The 27,489-nt window shown below is 32.7% G+C and overlaps 1 protein-coding gene across 1 annotated transcript in view; it reads right to left on the bottom strand.

Annotated features, from left to right (window-relative positions):
- The window catches only part of LOC123009820, a 52,703-nt gene extending 25,470 nt beyond the window's left edge, over positions 1-27,233 (bottom strand). The window contains exon 1 of the mRNA XM_044406340.1: positions 26,986-27,233. Coding sequence (XP_044262275.1) covers positions 26,986-27,046 — 61 coding nt within the window. The 5' untranslated portion in view covers positions 27,047-27,233. The remainder of the gene's footprint in view (positions 1-26,985) is intronic.
- Positions 27,234-27,489: the final 256 nt, after the last annotated feature.

Genomic DNA, 27,489 nt, shown 5'->3' on the forward strand with positions numbered 1-27,489 from the left:
ATTTCCAAAATAAGAAAAAAAATTTACTTTTAACAATATTAATCTGTTTTTAATTTAATATCACTAACACACTAAAGTTTTTGCTAATTTTATTTTTCTGAATAGATTCTAGAATGAAAACATTTCCTCGGAAAAAAAATTCAGTTGCCTTTAGATTTTTATAGCGTATTAAATCTTGAAAGCTTTTGTAAAAATGTAAGCAGATTTGTGACTGAATCCAGTTTGTTGTGACCAAAACCGTAATCTGTTTATAACCGCAAAGCAATTTTTTGTAAATGTTGCAGTTAATTCAAAGCTAATATCTTCCACCGTCATTGATTGCATTTTAGCGTGAAATATAATTAAACGTCATTTAATTAAAAGTTAGAGTTCCGTGTTGGTAGCATCTGGCCTTTTCTATCATCGCTTTTGGTGGCACCGGATGTTGCATGTCCTTTTTCTAGCTGACCAAATAAAAACATTTCTGATTTAATGAAGACTGAGCCAAGTCAGCACGTGCGTTTTCAACGACACACTGCACATCAATCATTCCACTTGTTTTAGATCCTTACTCTATCCGAATATTACGCTGTGTGGGTGAAGCCATCAAAACAGGTGACACAACCAATTCGGTAGGGAGCAAATATAACTTTGTTATGCGGAAGGAAAGGGCGGACAACTGTCAAGCAGTCTAACGAAAAACAGCCCTCGCATGAGATGTTTTCCAAAAAAATCCATCAACTGTCACACCGACAAATTATTCCGATTATATGTGATTGAATACGGACCATTTAACACTCGAGATAAAAAACTGGCATCATTTATTAAAAACGTGAACGATTGAACTCGGATTATTCCAAAAGCAATTTCGCTTTAACATCAAAGACAAAATAATCGTCGATGCTTTCATATCCGGACCGGTTGCTGACAGAAAAACTGCACGGATTTCGCACGATTTTTACGGCTTTGTATATTGTATTTGCTGTCAAATGTCAGGCTTTAATTAACTAATCCCCGTTTATTTACACGCATTCATCTAAATGGCCCAAAACAAAGGATGACTTTCCACCGCTTTTGATGGATCCGGTATTACAGACATCATAAGCAAAATAATGAATTTCGTAATTAAAAATATTAAAAAAAAAAATGTTGTTCTATGTTGTTATGGTATAAAGACGATAACATTCACACAGGACGGTTAGTTTTAACACCAGCCCTTTTGACCGCTAAAAATTTTCTTCCCACATCTGTCAAAATTCCATTAGAAATACAGAATGTTCCGTTTTTATTGTTACAAACTTAAACAGATGATAGAATATTCAATTTTAAGACAAAAGTTTCCTATAAACATGTATCAAAAAATGTTACGTACCCCCTGAAGAAGATGTGTTTTTAATAGGGTTTTCCCACTATTGCAGAATGGATAAAATTACAAGAGTTGGTACAGCTGATTACTCTTAAACACCTGAACGAAATTAAAGATCAGTTGTCGAAATTTTTAATCACGAGTTTGTTAAACGGTGAGACAAATTTAATTTTTAATTTTTATCTTCTTTATGGTCTGTAAGACAAATTCTAAACTGAAAAATCAGTTCAATCAGTAAAAACTCAAAAACGGTAAGTTTTATCGAAAAAACGCAAGAGAGCTCTTTTTTGTGAAAGACTATGAATTTTGTGGCTGAAAGTGGCAAAAACCAACGCCAAAATAGTTAGGGTACTTTTTACTCTAAACCCCCCAGTTTAGAACGCCCCTGAGTAAAAATTTCGACATTTTATCTTTGAATTTATTTGAGTGTATAAAGGTTATCAGTTGTACCAAATTTTGTAATTTTATCTACGATGGTTTCTAAAATATTAGAAAAAAATCCATTAACAGATGCACCCCTTTCAGAGGATGTGGCTCTCTTAAATAATATTTTCCAATATATGTTTCTAAGAAACTATTATCTTAAAATTGAATATTTTATCATCTGGTTAAATTTGTAACAATAAAAATGGAACACCCTGTATATGCATGTAATCTCCCAGGGAAGTAATAGTACATTACAAACGGAGTGGTAAGTATGGCATTACCCCGAGTGCTTATATATACGATCGAAAGGCGCCAGCCTCGAGATCGGATAAAGCACAAGGGGTAAAATGTTATTACCATCAAGGTTTGTATGATATTTTATTCACAATCACATTATTTTTAGTCAAAAATTTGAATAAAATAAAATTCTAACAAAGTTAAGGTTTAAACGTGGTAGGCCATCTAAATTGCGTTTGATTTTTGACATTTCGCAAATGTAAAATAAATATTGAAATAATGTGTGAATCTGATATTAAAATTGTTCAAATGGAGTAGTGTGCTCCCCCAGAAGTAAGAAAAATTGCTATAGAGACAATCGAATACTAATTTCGCAAAATATTATGCGTAACTTGACAATTTAAAAGAAAAAAATTCTGGAATTTTGGTAATCTTAACGTAGGAAATCCTGCATATTACCGCCCAAGAGAAGTAATGTCCTCATGAGATATAATGACGTGTTTCCCAACCTTTTAAAAGATTAGCAATCGCCATTACCTTGGTGATTGTGAATAAAAATGTTTGCTCCTCCATAGAAACAGAGAAACATGCTGCTAGATTTAAAGATGAAACTGGGATATCAAAAAAATATTATTTTTAAATTTTTCTTGCTGAATCGTAGGAAAATTATATGTATTACACTGGAGGAAAATGTTTTTTCCTCCCTTAGTGGTTACTGGGTGGTAACTTCCACCTGTGGGAGGAAAAGATACACTTTCCTCTCTTGTAATACAAGTAACTATGATAATTTAGTACGACAAAAAAGACGTACGTACTACGTGCTGTTAAGCGCCATAGCTCCTTCGGTCGTTATGGCCTTCTTAACTGCCCTGAATTCGTGAATAAAAACAAAATAAAATATTTCTAATCGGTTTATAGAAACGTCATTACAGCCCCATTAAAGCTCAGTTAAAATTTAACTGTTTGATCGTTAAGTTAATTGCAATCAAACGTTAGATTAGCTGATCATGTAACCAAATTAAACTAAAAATATGCACAGATTCGCGAGTTAATCGCACAATAACTTTTAACAACAACTTAGTTTTTATTTCGCCTTCTATAAATCGACCCCTAAGTTCTTAAATTATTTAGGTATACTCCTACATTTTTTCTTTTCGTTTTTTTTACACTCCTATAAAAATTACAATAATAATAGATAATAATAGTCATAAAAAAGTCATAAAAGCATGTAATTCCATTTTTCCTCTTCTTCACACTCCTCCCATCTGTTCTCTCCCTGTGCGCTTTTTGTTTAATACTTTCTCTCTCTATCTAAGTTTTTTACATTTAGTTTACCTCTCATCCTTTTCCATTCTATAGTTTCATTCGTCTTTCATTTAGTATTTATTTGCATTCTGTTTATTCATCCTTCTATTTTATTCCTCTTTTAACATCTTTTTCAGATATTTCTTCTTTTGGTACTTCTCCTTATAATTCTTTGGTAGCTATCGTTATCACGCGACTCATTCACTTGGGTTTTTCTTTTTTGCTTATGTATGTTTCTATGCCTCATTGCAATGGCAAACCATACCTTAACTTTTGTTTCCACTTCTTCACTTTCTCGTTTTTTTATGATATTGTTTTCTACTTTCGTGTTTAATAATCCACTTTCCCTCTTCTAATTTTCCTTCCAACGTTCCTGCGTGTCATACAATCCAATCTTTTCTTATATTTTTTGAAACTGATTTCTCTTTGCCTTGCCTTTTGCTTGTTACCTCATAAGCCCTCACTTTGGTAATGGTTCCTCGCCTCTTCTTACGCGAATAATTTTACAGATTTTTTTGGTCTCCTTATTATCGTCTATTATCTTACAGTCATTAATTAATGTGTTTACAATTTAGGAGTAAAATAAGCTTTTGTTAAACTTTTGATCGCTAAAAACGTAATTAGGAATTTCTTTTGGACAGATTTAAACTTCAGTTAAATCAATTTTAAAAGTTTGTAACTCCCGGCACCTAACTGGCACTTATCTCCCCGCAACAATACTCTCCCTCCATTCCGGCACAATAACTTAACAATTATCTCTTGTCCTGGGACAAATTTTTCCGGGTGAATGTAGGACGCGGCTCGGGCATTACAGAGGCAATCTCGTAATTCAGGTCGGCGCTTTACGACGTTCATTGTTTAACGGGTGTAAAATAGCAGATATATGGGCGAGTGAGGGGGCCGGCCCAGGCTTGATAAAGGGTTAGACTGGTCCCAGAGCAGACCTTAGCCGCAATCGGGTTGTTATCTCAACGGCGGCCGCAGCTGCTTATTGTAGCCCGCCGGTTGACCATTGTTTAACAGATCGACAAGTTAACGAGCTTGGAGCCGCCACCGCCATCGCCATCGCCGCTTCCTAATTATCGGAGTTATGTGCGAGGGACGGATTATAACGCCCCGGTACTAATTTTATTAATAAAAGTGGCGACGATGACGCACCGGTTTTATACCAGAAAAGTCAAGAGGATTGCTTGCTGAGAGAATTTTAAATGATCCATAAAATTGCAATAAAAAACTAACGAAATGAGAAATATAATTACAAAAACAAAAACATTCTAGGCACTTCTAGGCAAAGCAACCTATAAAAAAATACTGTTTTTTTTTTCTCTAATGAGTCCCTCATTTTAAAAAACTTCAAAACAATAATAGCAATATACATCGTACTGCAATTTTGCAATTGTGTAACGCCGGTTTTGAGCTATTACAGTGTTTTTTTTGGTTTTCCTCTTTTGTCAAATATGTTTCACTACTTCTCAAAACTATTTCCCACTTACGTCGCTCTAACATTAATATATCAAATGAAATAGTTTTGAGTAATAGTGAAATACATTTGACTAAAGAGGAAAACCAAAAGAAAAACACTGTATATATTATGATAGTTTGTTAAAAGCTGAAATAATTGCAATCTTTTAAATCTAAATTTTTACTTGACAGACAATAACACACATAACATTTTGACAAATTGTGGCAGTTAAAATTTTTGAGTTAATCAAAGATTCGACTTTTGTTTCTTTTAATTATACGATAGAATCCATTCTAAAACCATTTTTTTCCTATAATAATAAAATTGGTAATGTTATTTTATTTTGTTTTTTTCTATCTTACTGGATAAAATAATGGTCACTTAGTGATTTTTTTATTCTATTGGCGAAAAAGATACTATATCACAAAACTTATTTTTTTTCCTAAAAAATATTCTTCCTCAATATCTGAGGTCTACTCTAATTTTTTTTATAAATCGCACGGTACTCTAATATCGTTTTGCTAAGACCTAATAAAAATTTTATTACTTTTAAGTTAAATGCGGTATTGTTAAGAGTAAACCAGAGGGTAAACAAATCATAAATTAGTGGAACCCACCCGGACCCAGACACCAAGGAAACAGGTCAGTTTTTAACAGAGCCGGATTATTTACTTTCTTTTTGTCTAAAATACTTGAAATATTTTAATAGTTTTTGATGTAGTCAAGTATTTTAAAAAATTTAAAAAAGCCAGGTGGTTATTAACAAGTTATTATTAAATAAAGCAGATTTTTTTTTAATAATAGCTTGGTAAAACTCTACCACTACTTTGATTTTAAATACGGCCCTGTTTTATTCTGGTGGGTGCAGCAACACTTGCAAAGGAACATGCCATTTATGGAAGGTTACAAATTCAAGCCATTGTTTGGTTAATCTCTTATAATGTGTCATAAAATTTTTGTAGGTCTTAGGAAAATGATTTTTCTATACTTACATCCATTAAACGTTAATTTTCAAAAATATGTATCCATATAACGAATATTTTGTTTGTCCATAAGTCGTTTGTAAATAGGCATCCATAAAACATCCACTTTTATTTCGTCCAGAAACCGTCTGGAAAGTACATCCATAAAACAGCCATTTTTAGTTCGTCCAAAAACCGTTCGAATAAAACGAATGTTTTTGCTTGTCCATAAACCGTTCGCAAATGAACATCCATAAAACGTCCGTTTTTCCACAAAATGCATCCATAAATCATCCAAAAATCGTCCGCAATATTACATCCATAAAACGGACGTTCTTAGTTCGTCAGCAAACCGTCCGGAAATGAACGTCCATTTTTTATCGGTACGGGAATGGACCATTTTGCACAGTTTATGGATGTCCATAGACCGTCGGCATTACTTGAGAAACAATACTTTAAGACTCACAATCTACCTATTTGAGGATGGGTAATGTGCAGAAAACTGCATTTTAGATATAATGCGACAATAGAAGGTCTCGCCAATGTTCGCGGCGGCAAGCCGCCACTCGTGACATTTTTTTTTTAAAACACCAATGGCACATAAAAAACGCAGTAATTACACTTTACACATTTTACTTTACTACTTTTAAATAATTTAGACCCTTTGTTATCGAATTTTCATCGTTTTGGTTGCTTTTTATTTTTTGAGAAAACATGACAATTAATGTCAAATTAAGAAATCAGCAATTACCTTAAAACATTTCTAATTTTTTATTAAAAAAATAATTATAAATGTTCCTATCAGAAAAAAACATTGTATTATTACGTAAAGAAAAGTTGGTACGTACTATCTGTTAGTGATTCCTTTCTGAAACTCATGCTACGATTTCAGTATAGATGTGACTAATTAAACCTGAAAAAATCCAGACTGTTTGCTCCACTTTCCGGTTAACTTTCTCATCTGGTTGTTATTTTTCATGTTTCGAGTTATTATTTTTGGCTTGATATTTATGTCATCGGTGAAGTCAAGATTATCAATCATAAATAAGGGGGATCTTCTCGTAGAGCATAGCGTAAGCGGGTTATTTTTGTGTGTGTGTAATAAATATTCAAAAAATGAAAAAAGGCAGATTTCCGAATGCAATATAAACCAATATTTGTATAGGAGTATAATAAAGTACCGAAGACGAATACACAAACAAACCCATCGTATCATTTCCGTTGCTTGCTTTTGTTCTGCAATTCGCTCATATCCCTTGTATTTTCTCTCTCGGATAACCACTTTGTCAGCCTCAGCAAATATGGACGTGATACATTGAAATGTAATTACCAAACGACGCAATATCTACGGAAATTCGTTTATTATTCCTTTGATAGCTCCATTTCGACGCAACGCTTTCATTATCCTCATACTTGTAATGGAATTTTATTCGACTCTGGACATTAATCTGCATCATTATCATACTCTATTAACCGGTTTATTCGATCTGAAAATCAGATTTTGAATTAAGCTGAAAAGAAAACACAAAAACCTGAAGTACTCGACAGCCTCTCGAGTAAAGAAGAAAAACCGCTTCCTATTCCGGCGAAAAAAGTGCAAAAGAAAAGAACATTTCTGTCATTAAGACTAACAAATCCCGTTGCTTGATCAGAAGCAAGTTTCAGTCCAATTTGAGACGTCCCCGTTATCACAATTTTGGAGTTAGAGGTCAGTAAATTATTTTAATCGATAAGTTGTAATTTATTACAACAAGTGAAACTAGAGCAGGCAGCTGTGCTGGTGACATATTGAACCGGCACGGTTACCGCTACTGATTTTCATACAGGGTGTGTCAAAATTACCCTTCAACAATTTGAAATAAAAATGATTTTGTTTTAATAATCTGGATTAAAATGTATTTCCACATACATCACCCTGGGAAATGTTTTAGTCATCCATGTAAATCCATATGATCAGTGCACTTAAAACTTTTCCATAATTCAACAACTAAACCAAACGACATGCTGATTATTAATAAACTCCAGCTCAAAAAACTAATGTAAAAATTCGTAAATAATGTATGTGTGGTAGAAAAAAATTGTAACGATGTTTTCGGGAGTTGGCAAACATAAAATCCCCATCGCTCGTTAAGGTGCTGTCCATAGAGAGAAGGTTATAAAAATAGAAAGTTTTCTAACTACATATTTCCTTAAGAAGTTTATAGCTGAAACTAATCGCAACTTTGATGGCTTTCTCTCCACGTCGATTCTAGACTTTTATGATCTGTTTGGGTGATGTTGTGGCCATTAGGGGCGACGAGATGAGACCGGCAATTATCATAATCCAGAAATCCTGAAAGTACGCCTGAATTTCCTATCCTAAGTTATAAACACACATCAGGAAGCAAAAATTCTGACATTACGCCCCAATATAGATCTTTGACATTTATATAAAAAGACATAGTTTTACTCTTCCTAAGCAATTTGTTAAAATTACCCTCGACTGTAGAACTCCAGAACGATCCATGTAACATCAAATTACACTCCAGATTACCTCAGTTTAAATAAGCAGTGACGGTTCTATGTTTTGATAAGCGTAAGCTGTGCTTATGCAGCCACTTTGCTTCTGATATTGACACGTAAACGAGATTTATGGATTCTTGCATCCAATTAATATTCCAGAAGTGGATTAAATGTGAACGAGAGTAATATGCCTGGATTTTGAATAGAAAAGTCGACTAGTAAAACACACTCTTTTTATTCGGATGGATAAATACGTTTCGTTTGAATAATCTATACCCAACAAATGAATTAAAAAATATTGTAATAGTTTTGAAGCGACGCAATTGCAAATAGAATGTAATATTAAATTTACAAGCGAATTGCCTGTTTTAATAATTTTTAAGCAATTAGTTGAGTCAAAATTACATGTGTTTTCGGGATTTTGCGGACAAATGAAGCCACAAAATGTGTGCATTTTTTACGTACAAATTGATTTTATGGTAAAATAATTACTAGCTTCCAGCATTATTTTCATTGAATAATTTCAAATTTAGTCAATGGTAGGATTACATTACCGTTATGTTGTTATTATGGTATTAAACAACACGAGGTAATATAATGTAATAGTTGCGTGGGATGTTATGGATCATAACATTGCTTATGAAAATTGTATTTATGAAAATAATTTTTATCCATATTTTCCATATTTCCACCGCCCACTTCGATCGGCCTATTTGTGCAATTTGAGGCACCCACCTTGCGCTTTTATGACTAAAATGTGACTCATTTCCCTGCAGATATATTCCTCGCACGAAATTTCAGCGCAATTAAACTCGATGAACCTTATTGTTTTTAAAAGGCAATTTGTGGGATTAAGCGTGACTTTGTTCCACCATAATTTTTTCAATTAGTGAGGTTTTTAGTAATTTTCACGCTTGACGAAAAGTCATTATTTCATTTAAAACAGTTTAGAGTAAAATTTGTGTTTTACACCGTGTCACGCCGAGTTAACGTTTTAATAAGCGAATTAGATGATATTTGGCAAACTATAAATGGACTCCAATTGTGTCAACAGCCCTGATTGCAAAGGACTGCTTGTGTACACAGGCTTTTCAAATTTGGAAGTTTAATAAAGGCCGAGATTAGAGAAAAACAAAGTCTAATTTCCAAAACGACAAAGATTGAATATAGAATGGTTTTTTCGTGTTACTTTGTGTCGGAAAGATTTTTTATACCGCCTGCGGACACGTCCTTTATTTTCATTTTTTCCCAGCTCGGGTCGATAGTCCTCCAACTCTTGTAATTGTACACGATTTAAATAAAACGACTTTCGATACACTATTTACGGTCGTAAATTTTCAGGATAAGTGTGGAAATGTCAATGCATAAAAATATTGGTTGCATGACAAAATAAATATCGGGATATGCATTTTTTTAATATGGGATTTTTGAAATTTAATTTTGATTTATTACCGACGAGATTATACGAATGCAAATTTTTCTAAATATTTACATAAGTCGCGGGCGCCTCGCAGCAAGCGACGTTGAATTTTTTTAGTAACTGATGCAAAAAAATTAGTAACTATTTCAATTTTAATTACAACTACCACATCAGAGGGATTATGCAAACGTACACTTCAAACGCTGATTGAATGCTATGGTATCAACTAACATGTAGTAATGTGGAGAACTAAAACCAATTAAATACCACTGACAATTGCAGATAACCAATTACACTATTATTACTAAAGATATAATACATTTTGCCCGCGTTACCCCGGCGCATCCACCATTTTGCCCAAATTATAATTTATTAAACTCACAAATAAAAAGCTGAAATAAACTGCTTAAGTTATAAACATGCTCCAAATACTGAAGCCGTTATCATAAAATTAAATCATGAAATAAATAATAATTAGGAGATTCTCCAAATTATTGATTGGTTCAGCAACTGGTAAATCTATTTATCTTTGCTATTTTCCCAACTAACACAATGAGTACACAATGTTCAGTGCCGTAGTTAGGTACATATTAATTATCCTTTGAAAAGTAGTTGAGAATAGTTCTCGTAAATTCTATTAGTTAATTAGTATTAATTATGGCAACAGGGGACAACTAAAATTATGTTCAAACAAATACAGTGTGTCCCAGCGAGTTGAAAAAGTCCATTAGTGACTTTTAAATAGTAAAATTGAAAAAATAAATAGGACATTGATAGATACTAATCTAGTGCATCACCTAAAATTATTTTCAATTATGCAGCATGTCCCAAAAATAAGTTACGATACAATTGCATTTTTGGATGTATTCTTTTCAAACAATGTTTTTACTTTTATTAGTCAATTTCGCATAGTTTTAGAAATAAGACGTTTTTTGACGAAAAACGTTAAAAAATCTATTACACAAAAACTAAGACAGCTAGAACAAATTTTTTCTTACTTCTGCAAAGAATAAAGTACAGAATTTAAAGCTGTAGCAATGTTTTAGTGCTTTGCATGTGTAAAGATTAATAAATTAAGAAGTTTGTTAAAAATTAAATAACTTAAAAAATTTAAATGGAACACCCTATTTTTTATTTTTGTATCTAATAGATTTATAAATTGTCTTACAAAATAAATTTTTATTGTCTAGAATTGATAAATGAAAAGATATTTAACATTGAATATTAATTGTAGCACCAATGCTTATCATCTTATCAATATCTAAGCATTCTTGATACTGTGGTAACCATAGTAATTCCACCACGGATCACATATCCCTTGATTTATTCAGAGATTGTAAGTCGTTATAAATACTAAAATTCAAATTATTTTATTGTAAAAAAAAAAGAATAATGGATTTAGTTTAACACAAATGTGATTATTAATCGATATTTCTTCCATCTCTTGTGCAACTGTGCACTTTTTGGTTACTGAAACAACAGTAATTATTATTTTTTTGTTTAACGTCAAATATCTTTTTAGTTATTGATATAACCCCTTATAAGTAAATAATTTTAGAAAGACAATTTAATAATCTTTTAAATGCAATGACAATAAACACGTTGTTCCATTAAATTTTTTTAAGTTATTGAACTTTTAACAAATGCCTTCATTTTTTTATGTTTTCCAATGCAACACGCTAAAAAAATGTTACCACTTTATAGCTTGCGGTAGTAAAAATGTACTTCTAGATGTCTTAGTTTTTGTGTCATACATTTTTAAAAAGTGCATGTTTTGTCAAAAAAAACGTCTTATTTTTAAAACTAAGCAAAATCGACCATTAAAAGTTTAAAAACATCATCATAAAAATCAACATCCAAAAACGCTAAGAAACATATGGTGTGCCATTAAAAAACACAAGTTTGTATTGCAACTTATTTTTGAGACACGCTGTATAGTTGAAAATAATTTGAAGCGATAGACTAGCGATCCTATATAATTTTTTTTCACTTTTACCAGTTAAGGGTCACTAATGGACCTTTTCAACTCGCTGGGGCACCCTGTATATTTGAAAGTCTTGTAAAAAAATCAGTGTTTAACGCAATTTTAATAAATGCCAGTAAATTGGATGGCTGGTTTATTTTACCCAGACTCAAATTATTTAACAAAAATAACTAAAGTTTATTTTATCAAGATTTTTCAAAATTAATTCGTTTATTTTAAGGTTCAAGTCTCTACACACATGTTGATTTTAAATTGAAACAATTTGCAATTGCCGCTTTATCATCAAAAATGTTTTTAAAAACATCACATGTAAAAAAATTGGACACAAAAGCACACATAAGCAAAATATTTCAATTTTAACGCTTTAATTTAGTTTTTAACAAAATTGTATGTTTAACAAAAAACTTGATTTAAAATTAAAAATGCGTGTTTCTTCGTAAGTTCCGAGGTGTGTTATCAGTTGGTAAAACCAAATTTTCTCTCAAAACTTTTGCACTAAATCGTTTCGAAGTGTTTAATTATGGATAAATTAGTCAAAGCTCCAAATTCCCTCGAGGCGGTCCGTGCAAGTCTTCCGCTCACAAAAATAAATTAATTACAGTCCTGTATAAATTTTTCGTATTGTTTTCCCTAAATCCTTTCCGGCTTTACAAAACACGTCCGCCGATTAATATTATAAGGTGGTTGTACAAAAACAACACAGGGTGTGGTTTGAGGGTGGAAAGTAGCTGTCGTGCTATTTAGGGTGATGGAGCGTCGAAGCGTAAAAGGTGACGCCCGGGACTGTCTATGCATAACTAAAGCGTGAAAGGCGTCAAGGCGCGCCACATCAATTTTAAGGAACAGGTGAAGAATTGATTTAGCATCTCGAAGCGGTGCGAAAATTGCCGCACCGAACTTGGAATGTGTTCCGGATCAAATTCCCTTTCAAATGCAAAAAATAATGCTTTTTCGGCATACTTTCGGGATGTGGAAGACATAAGTTTCTATATCAAACGACAACAGAACGAATAGGGGTGGCTTGTGTAAGGATGGTGGGAAAGAGGGTAAATAAGGAAATATTGTGTTTAGGGTTTTAATATCTTAACAAAAGTTTTTAAGAAAAAAATTCTTTGATATTCAGTCTAAAAGTGGAAAAAGCTTCCAACCACACGACTGTGCTAGAGACAGGTATGAGTAACAAAGAGAATTCTTAAGATTGTCGTGAGGCAAAAAACTCTTTGTAACAATGTTTTGAAAATTTACAAATTGTTGGAACGAATGAGTTGAGATTACGGCCAAAAAAATTTCCCAGAATAAATAACAAAGTAAATTCCAAAATATTTGCATAAAAGAGATTATTAATTAATTAATACAGCTAAAATCAGAAATAAATCTACTTACCTAAAAAAACATAGACCTGAAGAAAATTAGTAACGCCAGATTCAGACTTTATTTGTCATTTCATTATGATTATTTGTAAAAAAAAACTCAACACTGTATAAATCGTTTGTAGATGATTAAAAAATGCTTTCTTTGATGAAAAATTGATAACCTTAGTGCCCTATTTTCATTTCTTACATTTCGTCGCAAATTATTGTTTGCTGCATTGTAAAAAATTGAACAACTGATTGAACTCACAAATGTACCAGGCATCTAATAACAAAGAATTATTACCGTTCGTCTCTTATTTCATAGCTAGGTAAATTTCCTTTTAAATTGCTCTCGTATTTGCCTTTGATTTGCATTCTTTTAACATACATACATTTTGGCCTAATTTTTATCAAATGCCTTTGTTGTTACTTCAAAGCAAAACTCAAAATGTAAAATCCACAAGAAAAATTAATTTGTAGAGGTTGAATGTTAAACATTATACATGCTGTTCCTGCTAAACGCCACATTAGAAGTATTGGGAGTTCCACCAATAATATTTATCTAAAATTTTGTTGTAGTTACAATCGGTTAGGTTCTGCTCAATAAAAATATTTTCAAGAAGACGGCACTTCCTGTTACACCTGAAGTGGATATGAACTTAGTTATTTTAAATAAAATGTTATGTTTTTATTGCGTTTTTAGATTAAAAAAAATATTTATTAACTTTCTTATACCTAAGTTAAACCGTTTTCTAAATATTTAGATCTTTTTAAATTTTTTTGATAAATTTGATAACTCTACCATTTTTTATTATATTGAAACCATATTTGGGTATACAAGAGAAAAAGGTTACATCTTTTCTTTGGTGTATTCATAATTAAAAAAATAATTAACAAACCGCCAAAATGTAAGGTTACGTTTAGGAAACTTCAAATACCCTTAACTCAGTTGTTCTAAATAAAACACCCCAATTTTTTCATCACTAAATGGAGGAGAATTTCGTTCTATTTCGATCTGTATTAACATTTCCTATACCTATGTTTGATGGTTTTTAAGTTATAGTATTTTCTTTATTTTTTTATTGTCGGAAATTCAGTAGCCATAGCTACATTAGCATAGGTAGTCATAGAAATAAGAAAAAATAGAATATCAAAGTTATTCAAATTTAGATTAAATAAATTTAATTTGTATCTACGAAAAGAATAACACAATCTTGAAAAAAAACTTGACATTTTTTCAGTGCGAAATATTTTCATAGAAAACTATGCGAAAACAACCATGGATAGTAATCAATTTCTTTCATTGGAAAAAAAAGTTAAAGTAACTTGGAAATCATTAAATTTAGGTATAGGAAATGTTAGTACAGATCGTTGCAAAATTAAATTGTCTTTTATTTAGTGAAGAAAAAATTAGGGCCTTCCATTTGAAAAAATTCAGTTAGGGGTATTTGAAGTTTCCCAAACGTAACCTTAAATTTTGGAGGTTTGTTAATTAATTATTTTTCCAATTATAAATACACAAAAGAAAAGATCTAACCTTTCTTTTGATATGCCTAAATACGATTTCAAAATAATAAAAAATGGTAGGGTTATCGATTTTTGGAGAGGAAGATGCGAATTAAAAAAAATTAAAAAAGTCTAAATATTTCAAAAACTATTAAATATAGGTATAGGAAAGTCTGATAAAAACTCTCTCAAAATCACTTGAGTAATCCAAAAACGCAATAAAAAAATAACTTTTTGTTGAAAATAACAAAGTTCATACTCATTTTCGGTGTAACCAAAAGTGCTGCCAACTTAAAAATATTTTCATTGAGCAGGATCTAAACGATTATAAATTTTAAATAAATATCACTGTTAGCACTCCTAGTACTTCTTATGTGGAGTTTAGCCGAAGAATGCTGTAACTGAAATGTAAATGCTAATCATTCTAGTTGAACATTAATTGAAAGGAAGTATTAAACACAAAGATAAATTTCCACAAAAATAAATAAAATCGTCCTAAATCTTTTTCTTGAAATAGATCTTTCCGCGGAGCAAATCTTGCAAATTCAACTCTAAAGTCGTCTTTTCCTCCCCAATGTAGTTTTTCGCCCCCATTGTTTTATAATCAATCACTCTGTAGGGATCTGTGCACTTTATAAGACGCTCCGTCCACTTCCATTAATCACTGTCTTTTGTTTTTGGTGATCCAATTTCGATTCCTTTTGTTTGCTGTAATGTTTCCGGGTGGTGATTCTCCACTCGACTGCTTTCCTATCAAATTCAAAAACTCCAACTTTTCATCATACTTTAATCCGTGTGCAAGATTCATTTCGTAAGTGCATTAGCAGTGGACCTTATCTTCCACCACTTGGCTGGACTTTGTATCGATCAGATGGCCCACTTTACAAATTAGAAAACTTATTAACAACTCTCTGGAAGAGACCCCGGGTTTTGTCTTAGTATCGATCAAAAAACTTTCCATGCTAATGGGATAATTCCACTCTTTAGAGAAAATATTTTCGGGGGAAAATCTGAATTGTCTCAAAAAGAGTGTTCAGATCGTGTGAAAAATTCCACCCCACGCTGTCGCTCTGCATTTCTTTAAAAACTTGTCTTTGCCGCTTTGGAACTGAGAGGTTTTATGAAGTGAAAGAGCAACTTGTATCTTTTCCGTGTTTTATTGGTTGAGGAGTGAGATAAAATATAAACGTTTGTCAGAAAAAAGACAGATTCGAGTTTTACTTTTTTTCAGAGACGTTTTGTAAACGTTGCGAGATCAATAAAACTATACAATGCTTATAGGAATAACGTGGATGAGCATGGAGCGAAAACGGTAATACGTTTTTATTACGTTATCAATTTCAGCCATCAATTCAGTTTCCTAGCCTGAAAAAAAGAAGCTTTTGAAACTTGAAAAATAATAATGTGTAATTAAATTGGTCACAAACAAAAGTTACAATAACCTATAAATCTGATTAGTTTTAAAATAAAACAGCCTAGGGTTAATCGAATCGTAAATTTGCCCCTGGTTTGGTAAGCGTTACTTGCCGCTTGTGTGTAATAAATAACCCTTTGAGCACTATTAACAATTCTCTAGTGTTTTAAAAAACGTAATTACAAGCAAAAATCGTATTTACATAAAAATCTGTTTGGGTTAGAGCCACGTTCTGACCATATAGCACAAACATGAAATTTTTCGCAAAATTATAGCCCCGAGCGCGGCTAACGAGCCAATTTACTTCAATTACCATCAATAGAACACAATCGGCGCAATTTAGTTTATCGTTGCACGCCTTTTGCGGTGGTTTTTCTCCAGTTTGACAAATTTTCTACTGGCGGAAAGGAACTTGTCGGAAGCGGACATAGTTGCAGGGTAGTATGCGCAAAGTTTATTGTTTGAAACTCGCATAATTTTAACTTCATCTAGAACAGAGCTTCATGCCGGTCATGTAATAACGGACATCTGCTTAATGTATTTTACAAGTTGTAAATCTTGATACAGACTCGTGCCTACGAAAACTTCCGCCATTGGCTGATATCGCGACTTATTTACGACCCTTTGTGTCTCAACTTCTAATTTCTTTAATATGAAAATGGAACAGCAAAAAATTAGACATGTTTCTGCGTTTTAAACAGTGAACGATCTGGATTTCTCGTTGGTTTAATCAATTTTGCTGTTGAAATATTCCTGTCGAGCAAACATTTTGTTGTGTAAACCCAATAGCGGGGATCGTGTCAAAACCGTCGATACAGCCGAATAAATATCTCGAGCTTTGTTTTGATAAAAGTTTGTCACACTTGTCTTGTCAGTGGGGAATCTCATTTGTTCGTTTTTGTAGAGTTCTCGACAAGGCCCACATCGTTTTTTGTTTTCGACACGAGGATTTTAATTGGGTCCCGAATCAATTTACAAAAATTAACTCAAAACGCTTTTATTTCAATTTGCAAAATTCAATTTAAATGCTAAGGAGTGATTGTCGACAAACTAATTAACAGGATCAGAGCGCGTCTTGCATACACTGAATTAGATAATTTTAGTTGAGTTGACAGCTGCGAGTTATCTAGTTTTTTTATTTTTGTGGGTTTTATGAATGATCTTGCGGTAGCAGATGTTTGGCTATTAATAAAATTCGAAATTCCCGAGGTGTGTATGAATGAACCGGGAATGAGCGGAAGTGGTTGCAGATATGTTATTTCGGTGTTACTAATGACGGATTTCATGGAGGTCTCTAACCCGAGGTAATTTCCGAGCGTCGAAAGATAATAGATAATGTGATTTACTTTGATAAAAAATATCGAAAAAGTATAACAATGAATCGTCGGGGAAAATTGCGCTTTCCATTAGCAAAATGTCTCATTGATTACATAAAGGAAATTTCCCTTATCGATATTGCTATTACGTCGAGAATTCAAATAAGATTCGACAAAAAGTCCATACTGCTGACAACACGGAACGAAAGTTTATTACATTTTTGAGCGAGCTTTCTATTTTCGGAATCGGCAATACATTAAATCCTTTCCTGCCTAATTGCGTTTGATTAAAACGTCAATCTTACATTTCATCGGCTTAGTGTTCGTCCTTTAATAACTTTCGTCTATTATCCTCAAAATCCTTGACCAAACTTGGCCGGAATCTCGGAGGGATGTTTATATGCGTCGAATATTTTCTCATTCAACACTCACTCGAGCAAATATTTCCTCAAGCTTACACTAACAACCTAGTCCTTGCTTAAACGCCGGTCCTAGATATACAAGACATATTAAAATCGACGCCACATCAGCAATATCCGAATTTATGAAAGCCCAAACCGCTACTTCTGCTGATGTATGCATTACACCTCGTCTTGACCGGTGGCAATACGCCCGTCGACAGTTCGTTTATAAATCAGAACCTGTTCAAATGGCGCATGAAAACATTCTACGATCAGAGTGTAGCGGTGATAAAATACTGTTTCCATTTTATTCCGGCTTATGCACTCCAACGACCAAGAGAAAGCCGATTGACTCTACATGTCCGAAATAAAAATTTTCTAGTGGAATTTATGACAGACCGTGCAATGAATTATAAAGATAATAATTCGGTTTAGCGCACAAAAATTCGATACCACTACTGCCTTTAATTAAAGATAATAACTGATTGAAACTCTAATGACGCGAGCAGGGCGCTTTTTTTAAAAACCAATATAATTTCTTGTCGGTTTTCAGAAAATGTGAACGGAATAAGTAACAAGAAGGATTATGAGAGCTCTAATAACTTCAGCCAACTAAACTCGAATTAATCCAAACAAGAAACATTTTAGGACAAAGACTAATATTTTTAATACAGAAGCTACAACAACTAAACTAACAAATTCTACACCAAATTGCAGTTTCTAGCTAAAATAATTTGCCAAATATTTTTCGACCCTACGAGGAAAAGCGTTTCATTTAATTTTTACGGTGCTGAGTGCTAATTTGAAAGTAATTTATTAGAAAAATTTAAAAAAAAAAACAAAAAATAGCCATTTATGCAACAAGTTGCAAAATAAGCGTTTTTTTCACTAAACCTAAAGATTGGACCACGTCGTGTGCAAAAAACAGCCATTTTGCATCGTGCTTCATAAAAATTTTTTTGGTTTGGTTGTAAAAAACATCGGCATCAAAATCGAATTTTAAATCTGTGATTTCAAAATCATACTAGTGTTAGGGTGTTGCTATGAAAATAGTGCTATTTTTATTTTTAACTGCTATTTTTAGCCTATTTTAACGCTAGTGATAAAATAATGTCATATTTTATAACTAGTGATAAAATTAAGCAAAAAGTATTTTACCAAATAAAAGTATTTTTAGAAAAAAACGTCTTCTGTCTTATGTGCGTGAAACTCTTTTTACAAGCTCAAATGCCTTTTCGAATCGTTTCGCACACTTACCATAAAAATAACTATAAGAATTTATTGTACATGAAATATTAAAGTAACTGTACATATGATAGACAGTGGCGCAGTCAGAGATAAAGTTTTACCTATGTCAAAAATTTTGGGCACTTTTATGACGATGAAATACGTTGATCTTCAACAATTTCTCACAATATGCACAATCAGTGACGGTAAAACTGTTGCATAAAATGTCTCTAAAAACAGTGTCACAAAGAGATTTTGTGTCACTGAAAACAGTCGCATAAAATGCCCATTATGACACCGAAATAGAAAAAAGCTCTTATGCTTTTTATGCTCCTTCCTACTTATGCCTTGTTCTTCTGCTTTTTCTTTTTCTTGTTTTGCTTTGCGTTCTTATTTGAACTTATGCGCTCTCTTTCTCTTATTATACTTATTATAACATGGGCACATGTTTTAAATTTCGCGCTGTTATGCGCCCGTCATCTTTGATTAGTAATTTAAATTAGTATTTGAATTTGAATTAGTGAAGAATTGCTGAGTTGAGCGTAGTTCGTACTCCAGACCTACCTGACGGAAATACCTACCGCTACACCACCACGCCGCTGACAGTGTCAATGTTTTAATTCAACATTGGCAGACTTACACAAATGTTAAGTCTCGTAAACTCCCAAGAGTATAAATAATTCAATTTTGAAGTTAAATGTTTTCGATTTTTGTCGAAATTTGGGCGATTTTCGGTACCCTTTATTACGTATACCATCATAATTTTGCCTCATTTTGTTCTGGGAGAAGTTTTAAACCCCAAACCTCCCCGCTGCACAACTGGACAGAATAAGTTATTTATCAAGTTCAAGTATGTAGTAATATATTTTTAAAAAGTATGATTTTATGCAAAAGTAAAACCGAAAAAAAAGAGCTTTAAATTTGAATTCTAGATGAAGAATCAATAAAAGCCATCCATCATTTTTCTGTTCAAAAAAATTTTTTAAAAATACTTGAAGTCAGCTAAAAAAATTTTTTTTCAAAACTTCAAAATGCGAAATAATAAGATTCACAGAAATAATTTTTGTACAGTCTAAAACGTAAAAATTGTCCACTTATGTTCCCACATATCCCGAACTCCACCTTCATTTAATTTATCTCGAAATTTTGTTTATGTCTTTGCATAAAAGAGCATCCGTGCTAGTGCCATTCCGGCCGTTGATTTGAAGCTATCTAATAAAGAAGATGAGGATGTAAAGATTAGAATGATTGCTGAACATTCCACACGCCGATCTTATCATATGCCCGGCCGTTCTTTGTTGAGAGTGAATTATCGACTGAGCTTTTCTGAATGGTCCGAAGGAAGAGATTTCTCCTCGACGAGAATGAAATTTTCCGGGATCATCATACAGAGACGAAACTTTAATCCATCATAAAATACATAGAGAGATAACTGTTAAATTGAGGCTCTATTTTTCATCAGATATGAATCAAAGGGATTTTATTGCCACTACACGAGCTCACTGCTCGAAATTTATCAAGTAGAAACCTTCCCGTTGTCGTTTCACCTGAACTCGATTTTAATCAAATTTAAAATCAAGCAAGTTTCAAAAATGCTAAAACCCTCAACTAATTTAAACCCGCCTCACGTGGATTAAACTTAAATACCAGGCACAAAGGTTTTGTTTAAAGTTGAAATTACCATCGATGTTCTTATAATGAAGCCGACCTTTGGATAAGTAAATATCAGAGCACGAGAAATTCCTTCACGGCGTAATTAGAAAGCTTGCGTTTAAATTTGCATTTCTTTCATGTAATTTAGACCGGACAAGAATTTATTCTTGTTTTTTCCATTAGGCATGTTTTTGCCAAACAAAAGAAAACCCAAAAAACACGCCGGTTCCAAATGAAGGTTTGCAATTTTAATAAGTTTGAGCTGGATATATGTTTTTCGAATAAACATCCTTAAAACCTCTCATATAAGCAAAAGTTATTACAAACAACGTAAATTCGGCTTTTAAGGGTTTGTACGTAAATTTTAATTAGTTGACATCATTAGGGTCGCTGATTCGATATAAATTTACGATTTGTGGCCTTCCTAAGGGACCTACCCTTAATATTAACTAGGATCAATTTAACAAACTATGCATATTAACCCTTTTTGTCACACGAATTTCCAACTTCTTGTAAACGAGATAAAAAAAATATGAAAGCAACACAACAAACTGTAAAGAGGTCGTTTGAATTAATTGCAGCCGTTTCAAAGTCGGCATCAAGAATGTGGGACGTTAAACTTTTAAATTAATTAAAACTACCAAGTGGGAGAAGTGTCGAACAGGCGACGTAATTAAACGTATATTGACACTTCCGGTTGTCATGTGACCCTCCGACGTGTCGGATCTCGGAAGTATGCACTGCACGCAAATACAAATAAGGTGCAAAATTGACAACCACCTAGGAAAATCAAAATGTAGTAGGAAATATGGCATATACTCCCACCACCAAGTGGTCGTGGTTTAATGGAGTGTCCGGATAGAGCGCGGGCATTCACTCCCCACCACTCATAATCAAGTGATTGCAAAAATAAATGTTTGTGTTATTGACGTTTTAACTTATCGTGTTGGCCAGCCTAAAGCTCATCAGTGCGAAACATAATGACATGCGACCAGATAAAAATCAAACAGTGGTTATGTATTGTTTACTGCTCAACAGTAAGCTATTGTTGTTGTAAAATCGAACTAATTTTGAAAAATGTTTCATTAGTGAGCGGTAATTTTATTAATGGATCAGCTATTCTGACACGAATCAATACGATATTTAATTTTTAGTTAGAAACCTCCCCTCATGTACGAGTAAAGAATAATTAAATTTCTTTCAAACAACTGTGAATGAAGCTTGATCCTACTAGGCATTATTATTTAACGAAGCCATTTTAAACACAGCTCGTAAAACCTAAATCGATGCTTTACAAAAAAGGGAAAACGTACTGACACAAATTGGGTAAATTTTAACAAACCATGAAAACGGCGGTATGCTTTTAGGGTATTATATGAAAATGGCACTTGCTTAACTCGTCAAAACTGCAATTAATTTTATTATTTAATAAGAAACTTTGGTAACTCAAAACAGCAGATGATTCGCTCAATTTGCTCCCTATTCTGCTTTTACATTTATCCACTTTCTCTTTATTGATAAAGGCTTTAGCGAGACGAATTTAAAATTGGATACTCCGGAAATAGATAAGTTTGTTTGTCTTGAAGCCGATTCCGGGTTGTTTACGGCGACAACTTTAACGGAGATAAATTACACAAATCAGTGACCAGTTTAAAATGGCCTGCACAAATTTGGCGCCAAATATTAGTCCACTGATTGGTTAGGAATACGAGTTATTTCATTGATCTTTTTAATTTGCGGCCAAATATGATTTGAACTTGAGGCCTCTCCTGGATATTTGCAACGTTTGTATACAGGATGCGCCAGATACCAGGAACATGGAAAAAATGTTAAAAAAAATTATCTATAAAAATTTCGAAGTTATGAGGGTTTAAAGTTTGCACTTTAACTCTATTTATTTCTGTTGGGAAAATAATTTTACAAGTTTTTTTGCTATAGGCTATTAAAAGAGAAAACAAGGAAGCTGTTATTTGTGGCTTTCATTGGCAAAATTTTTGTACCTTTACTAAATAATTGTAAAAAAAACATATACAAGATCATCAGTATAATTAAATAGACATAAAAAAATGTCATATGTCAAAAAATAAATGTCAAAATTGAATTTTTTAAACATTTTTTTCATGTTCCTGGTATCTTACCTTACTTGAAAATTTTCTCTGGGGCGCGAGTTCTGGCGCACCCTGTATATAATTGGGGACAAATTAAAGAAAACAATAAAGTTTAATTAAAATTAGAGAATGAGAGTTTCCATTGAGAATTTTTGCGTCTGCATGTGACGTTTGGATTAGAAGAGGTAGCTCTGTAAAATAATTAAACTTGACTTTGTAAAGGCATGTTTCTGATATTAAGTGAATAAGCCGCAAATTTCCTCCCGAGAAAACAAACGCGAATATATCGTTTATACAGTGGAAACAATTGGAACATTATTAAAGTTGCGAAACATTCGTTGTAGAATTTATCGCCTCACTGAAACAATGCATAATGGAATAGTCTGAATTAATGCACCACATGATGTAAGTGGCATTAAAACGAAACCGTAATTTACATAAGTTTGAAATAAAACAAGAGCCCTTTCATAACCTCGACAAGATAAATTCTAACACCACATAATTCGGGCGAAAATACACACCTATTAACGAAACGGAAGCGGGAAATTTGTAAGTAAATCCGAGTTGAAGAGGGTGTCGAGATATATAATGACGCGAATAGTGACGATTTTTGTTCCGGGGCGGTGATGGGACATGAAAGAGTGTCCCATCTACATGACCCGGAGCGTCGCGACGCCAAGCTGAACAGTCGACGAAGGCAAACTTGTCGCACATCTCGAGGGACGACTCGAGGGAAGCTCCGTTATGAAAACGCAACCGCTACGAATATTAGAAACGTAATTGTAATTGAGAAGACTGAATTAAAGCGGCTTGAGAGGGGATTTGCCGGGTTTTATTAACAAGGGCGGAAAAATATACATTTGATACGCGAGAGAAGTTTTAACTAGATACTTGTATTATTATTAATGAGAGGACAAAAAAACTAGCAAAATGTGAGTTAAAAAAGAAGACAAAAGTTGTAAACATTTTAGAAAGTGTTAGAGACAACCTAGCACAAATACAAAAAATATATTTATACCTTCCGTTGACCTATTTTCCGACGACTGCCTCCCGTGCCCCGTCATAAGCACTTAAAAAACATCAAAAATCCTATTTCCAACCTCATTTATCTTATGTTAACAACCATTAACAGAAATACCACCTAATCTCTCTCCGCATCAACCTCTTGAACCCGCATATGACCAAACATCTGCTCCCGAAACGCAACACTTAATTAATTAAAACGTAATTTTAGGCTCGTTCTTTCCTAAAAATTCTCTAAAAATCTGACACCAGTTTCTCGAACCCAAATCGAGATTTTGAGGGATTGTTGAGTGCGGAAATTAACACCAACGGACCGGAACGGGGTCAACCATTAATTTGAATTTGAATTATGTACAAGGATTAGCATTTTTTGTATGACTAGATTCTATATTGGTGAAAATTCTCGCACTAATTTTACTAATTCACTAATTCACGCAATTATCTGTTTTATAATACCATCTAATGTTCCAAAGTGAGCCTTCTTGCTATTAAGCAAACTACACATTCGTTAAAAATAAATGGAAAAATAGAAGATGGAAGAACGAACACAAAAATAAAAATTGCAAACAGCAGAATAGCATATTAAAGTACAAGTTGCAGAAGCAAGCACAAATTTGAAATTCCGTAACCAGCCGCGTAGCGACGAGTTGGAGAACAAATGAGTGCTTGAAGAACCTGCTGCGACAAGTGCTTTATACTATTTTTTATTTTGCCCCTTTATGTCATTTTATAAATTGAAAAACAAAAATTTTAATTTTTTTCTAGAAAATTTTGCGACATTTATGAGGAATAATTTTAGGACACTGTAAATAAAAATAATTCTTATTTTCACATTTGAAAATGAATAGTTAAAAAAGTCCATTACTAAAATTAAATTAACGCCAACGACTTATTAAAGCACCCAAATGACGTCATTTGGGTGCTGGAATAGACTTATTCTAAACGCAAAATAGAAAAAAAAAAAATTTGCTCTAAAAAAATCGTAAAAACAATATTCGAGAAAGTGATGGATATTAAATTTAAAATAATACTTTGTTGTTGAAGATATTTATCTCCAAGGTAGATAAATAAAAAACATTATTTCTCTACCTTATTTGGAGTTAAATAATATTCAACAACAAAGTATTATTTCCTTTCCTATTTTAATGTAATTGAATTTTAATGTTCCAATCCTTTTAGGTTTCTCTAATTTAATGTAATGACTACTATTCAGTACTTTACCTTATTTTAGTCTATAATTTTAAATGTTTAAAAAACTGTAACATTTTTCCGTTTTTTTAAATGCAGTATGGTTGGCTTCTTGTTTTTTTATAAATGTTATAAAAAATAAATGACTAAAAATATAAAATACACAAATTGATTTTTTTGAAAAATAAAATAGTGTTAATTATTGACAATGACAAAAATTGGTAATTTTTCGATTTAATTTCCATAAAAACTCCAATCTCTCGGAGATTGGAGCGCTTTCAAAAATAATGTTTTTTTCAGCCATTTTTGAAATGTTCCGTCCTAAAATTTGTGTAAAAAGAGTATACAGGGTGAGCCAGAACTCGCACCCCAAGGAAAAATGCCATACCAGGAACATGTAAAAAATGTTAAAAAAACTTTATCTATAAAAATTTCGAAGTTATGAATGAGGGTTTAAAGTTTGCACTTTGACTCTATTTATTTCTGTTGGAAAAATAATTTTCCAAGTTTTTTTTGCTATAGGCTATTAAAAGAGGAAACAAGGAAGCTGTATCCTAAATTGTAACTCTGTTCAATGTTATTTGTGGCTTTTATTAGCAAAATTTTTGTCCCATATACAAGATCATCAGTATCATTAAATATATTTAAAAAAATGTCAAATATCAAAAAATAAATGTCAACATTTTTTGAACTTTTTAAACATTCTTTTCATGTTCCTGGTATCTTACCTTACTTGAAAATTTTCTCTGGGGCACCCTGTAATTATGAGACTTTTTACGTGAATTTTTAAAACCTGTCTAATGGTTTATTTTTTGTTTAAATAATGTATTTTTAAATTATTTGTTAATAACAAATTTTTAGAATACATGTAGGTATTACCACGTCTATAGTGTACCCATTTATAACTACAAGTATTATTTAAAAAAATATTTCAATATGTTGATTTGTTCTTAAGATAATTTTTCTCTACAAGGTACATAATTTAGTACATTCCTGTTTTTTCAATGTATGTTGAAAAAGAACGGTGAAATATGTGTCACCTATTTTGATGCATTCTATAACAGATTTCAAATTTACGAAAATGGAAAGTGATTGTTTTGACGTGGAATTACTCTTATTTATCATGAGCTACAAAACATAGAATATTTGTTGTACTCGTAACAGTTAAAAGCGCCTTTTTATCTAATTATTTATTTAAAATATAATTTTAACAAAAAATTTCATTATTTAAAAACTATTAAATTTAAATCAATATCTTAAATGACCATTCTTGTAGCCGAAGCAACAGTTCTCAAACAAACAATATAAAATAAATTATTTACTTTGATAATGTAAATTTTTATTTTATATATTTCATTAAAGTTTTAATCTCAACACCTTGTATATAAGAATATTGAGATTCCAAAAAAAATAATGTGAAATAAATTTTGTCAAGTGTAATAAAAGCACTCAGGCACAATTTTCTTTCAGAATTGCTCCACTCTAGTCTTTGAAAAACAAATTTTAAATTAAGCTCGTTTCAGTTATTTACGTTGTAAATTAAGCTTTTTACTTCTGTAGAAACTTTAGTAAATTTAAAAATTTAAAAATAATAAACACTATAACATGACCTATTTACGTTTTTTCTCCACAATTTTGCTTTAATTAAAGTCAAAGTTAAAATTAAAAAAAGCGTGGCCAATTCTTTTCCACCAATAAAAAATTGTATATTAAAAAAAATCACAATAGAAGAAAGTAGTATAACATTTTCCCAGAAATCAAATTTAATTAAGCTTCGTTCAGTTTTAGTTTCGTATTGTATGCATTTTTATTCTCAAAGTTTAGAAAGATTAACGCATTCAAACGGACTACCTGTTAGATCTCAGTTAGAAACTGAAACAAAGCAACTATACTCAATCCTTTAATTGTTTCCGCCCTCCTTTTTTTTTACTCTGCCAATTTTTTTAATGTAAAAATTTTTGTCCACTGTTTTGCAAATTGTCACTTTTGATTAAGTTTGGATCAAAATCTCCTCTTAACGACTTCTCAACTCATTCCCACTATGCTAATCAACGTTAACATCGTCGAACCCAAACCTAATTCGCTCCACTTGGCCCTAATCGCCATCACAACTTTCACCCTCTTCACACCTCCCTTAAAAACTCCTCAACTAACCGGTAAACAATCCCAGTAGCAGCCCCAACAAGACCCAAGTCCTGCGTCGGACGTCGCACATCCTGCCGATTTCTAAAGCTCACCACACACACGCACCACTTCAAGAAGCGCCTCGTCGCCGACAAGACGCTCGCATTTTTTGCACCAAGAGAGAAAAAGTGTCACTAAAAAGTTGGAAAAGCCGATTTTGACTGGTTGTATTCGACGTCCTGCTATTTGGAAGAGCGCGCGGAAACTGGAGAGAGACACCGTTGGTGAAGCTGCGCCGCGCACATCTCCACAGACGCAAGAGCGACGCCACTCCTACCTCCGTCGCCGTCGCCGAACTGAAATCTCGCCCCTGGCGGCGGCTCCTTTTTCAATGAAATGCGTGTGTTTCTTGGGGATTGACGAAATGAGGGAGGAATGACAGGCCGAAGGCACGCAAAAGAGAGTTGGGACAAAAAGCAAAGAAAAAATGTTGGATGCAACAATGCAATAATCTTGACCTGTCCAAACCTTACA

Source organism: Tribolium madens, unplaced genomic scaffold, assembly GCF_015345945.1.
Source record: "Tribolium madens isolate multiple individuals breed KSU strain unplaced genomic scaffold, Tmad_KSU_1.1 Scaffold_7;HRSCAF=85;Tcas5.2_LG10, whole genome shotgun sequence".
Taxonomy (NCBI): Eukaryota; Metazoa; Arthropoda; class Insecta; order Coleoptera; family Tenebrionidae; genus Tribolium; species Tribolium madens.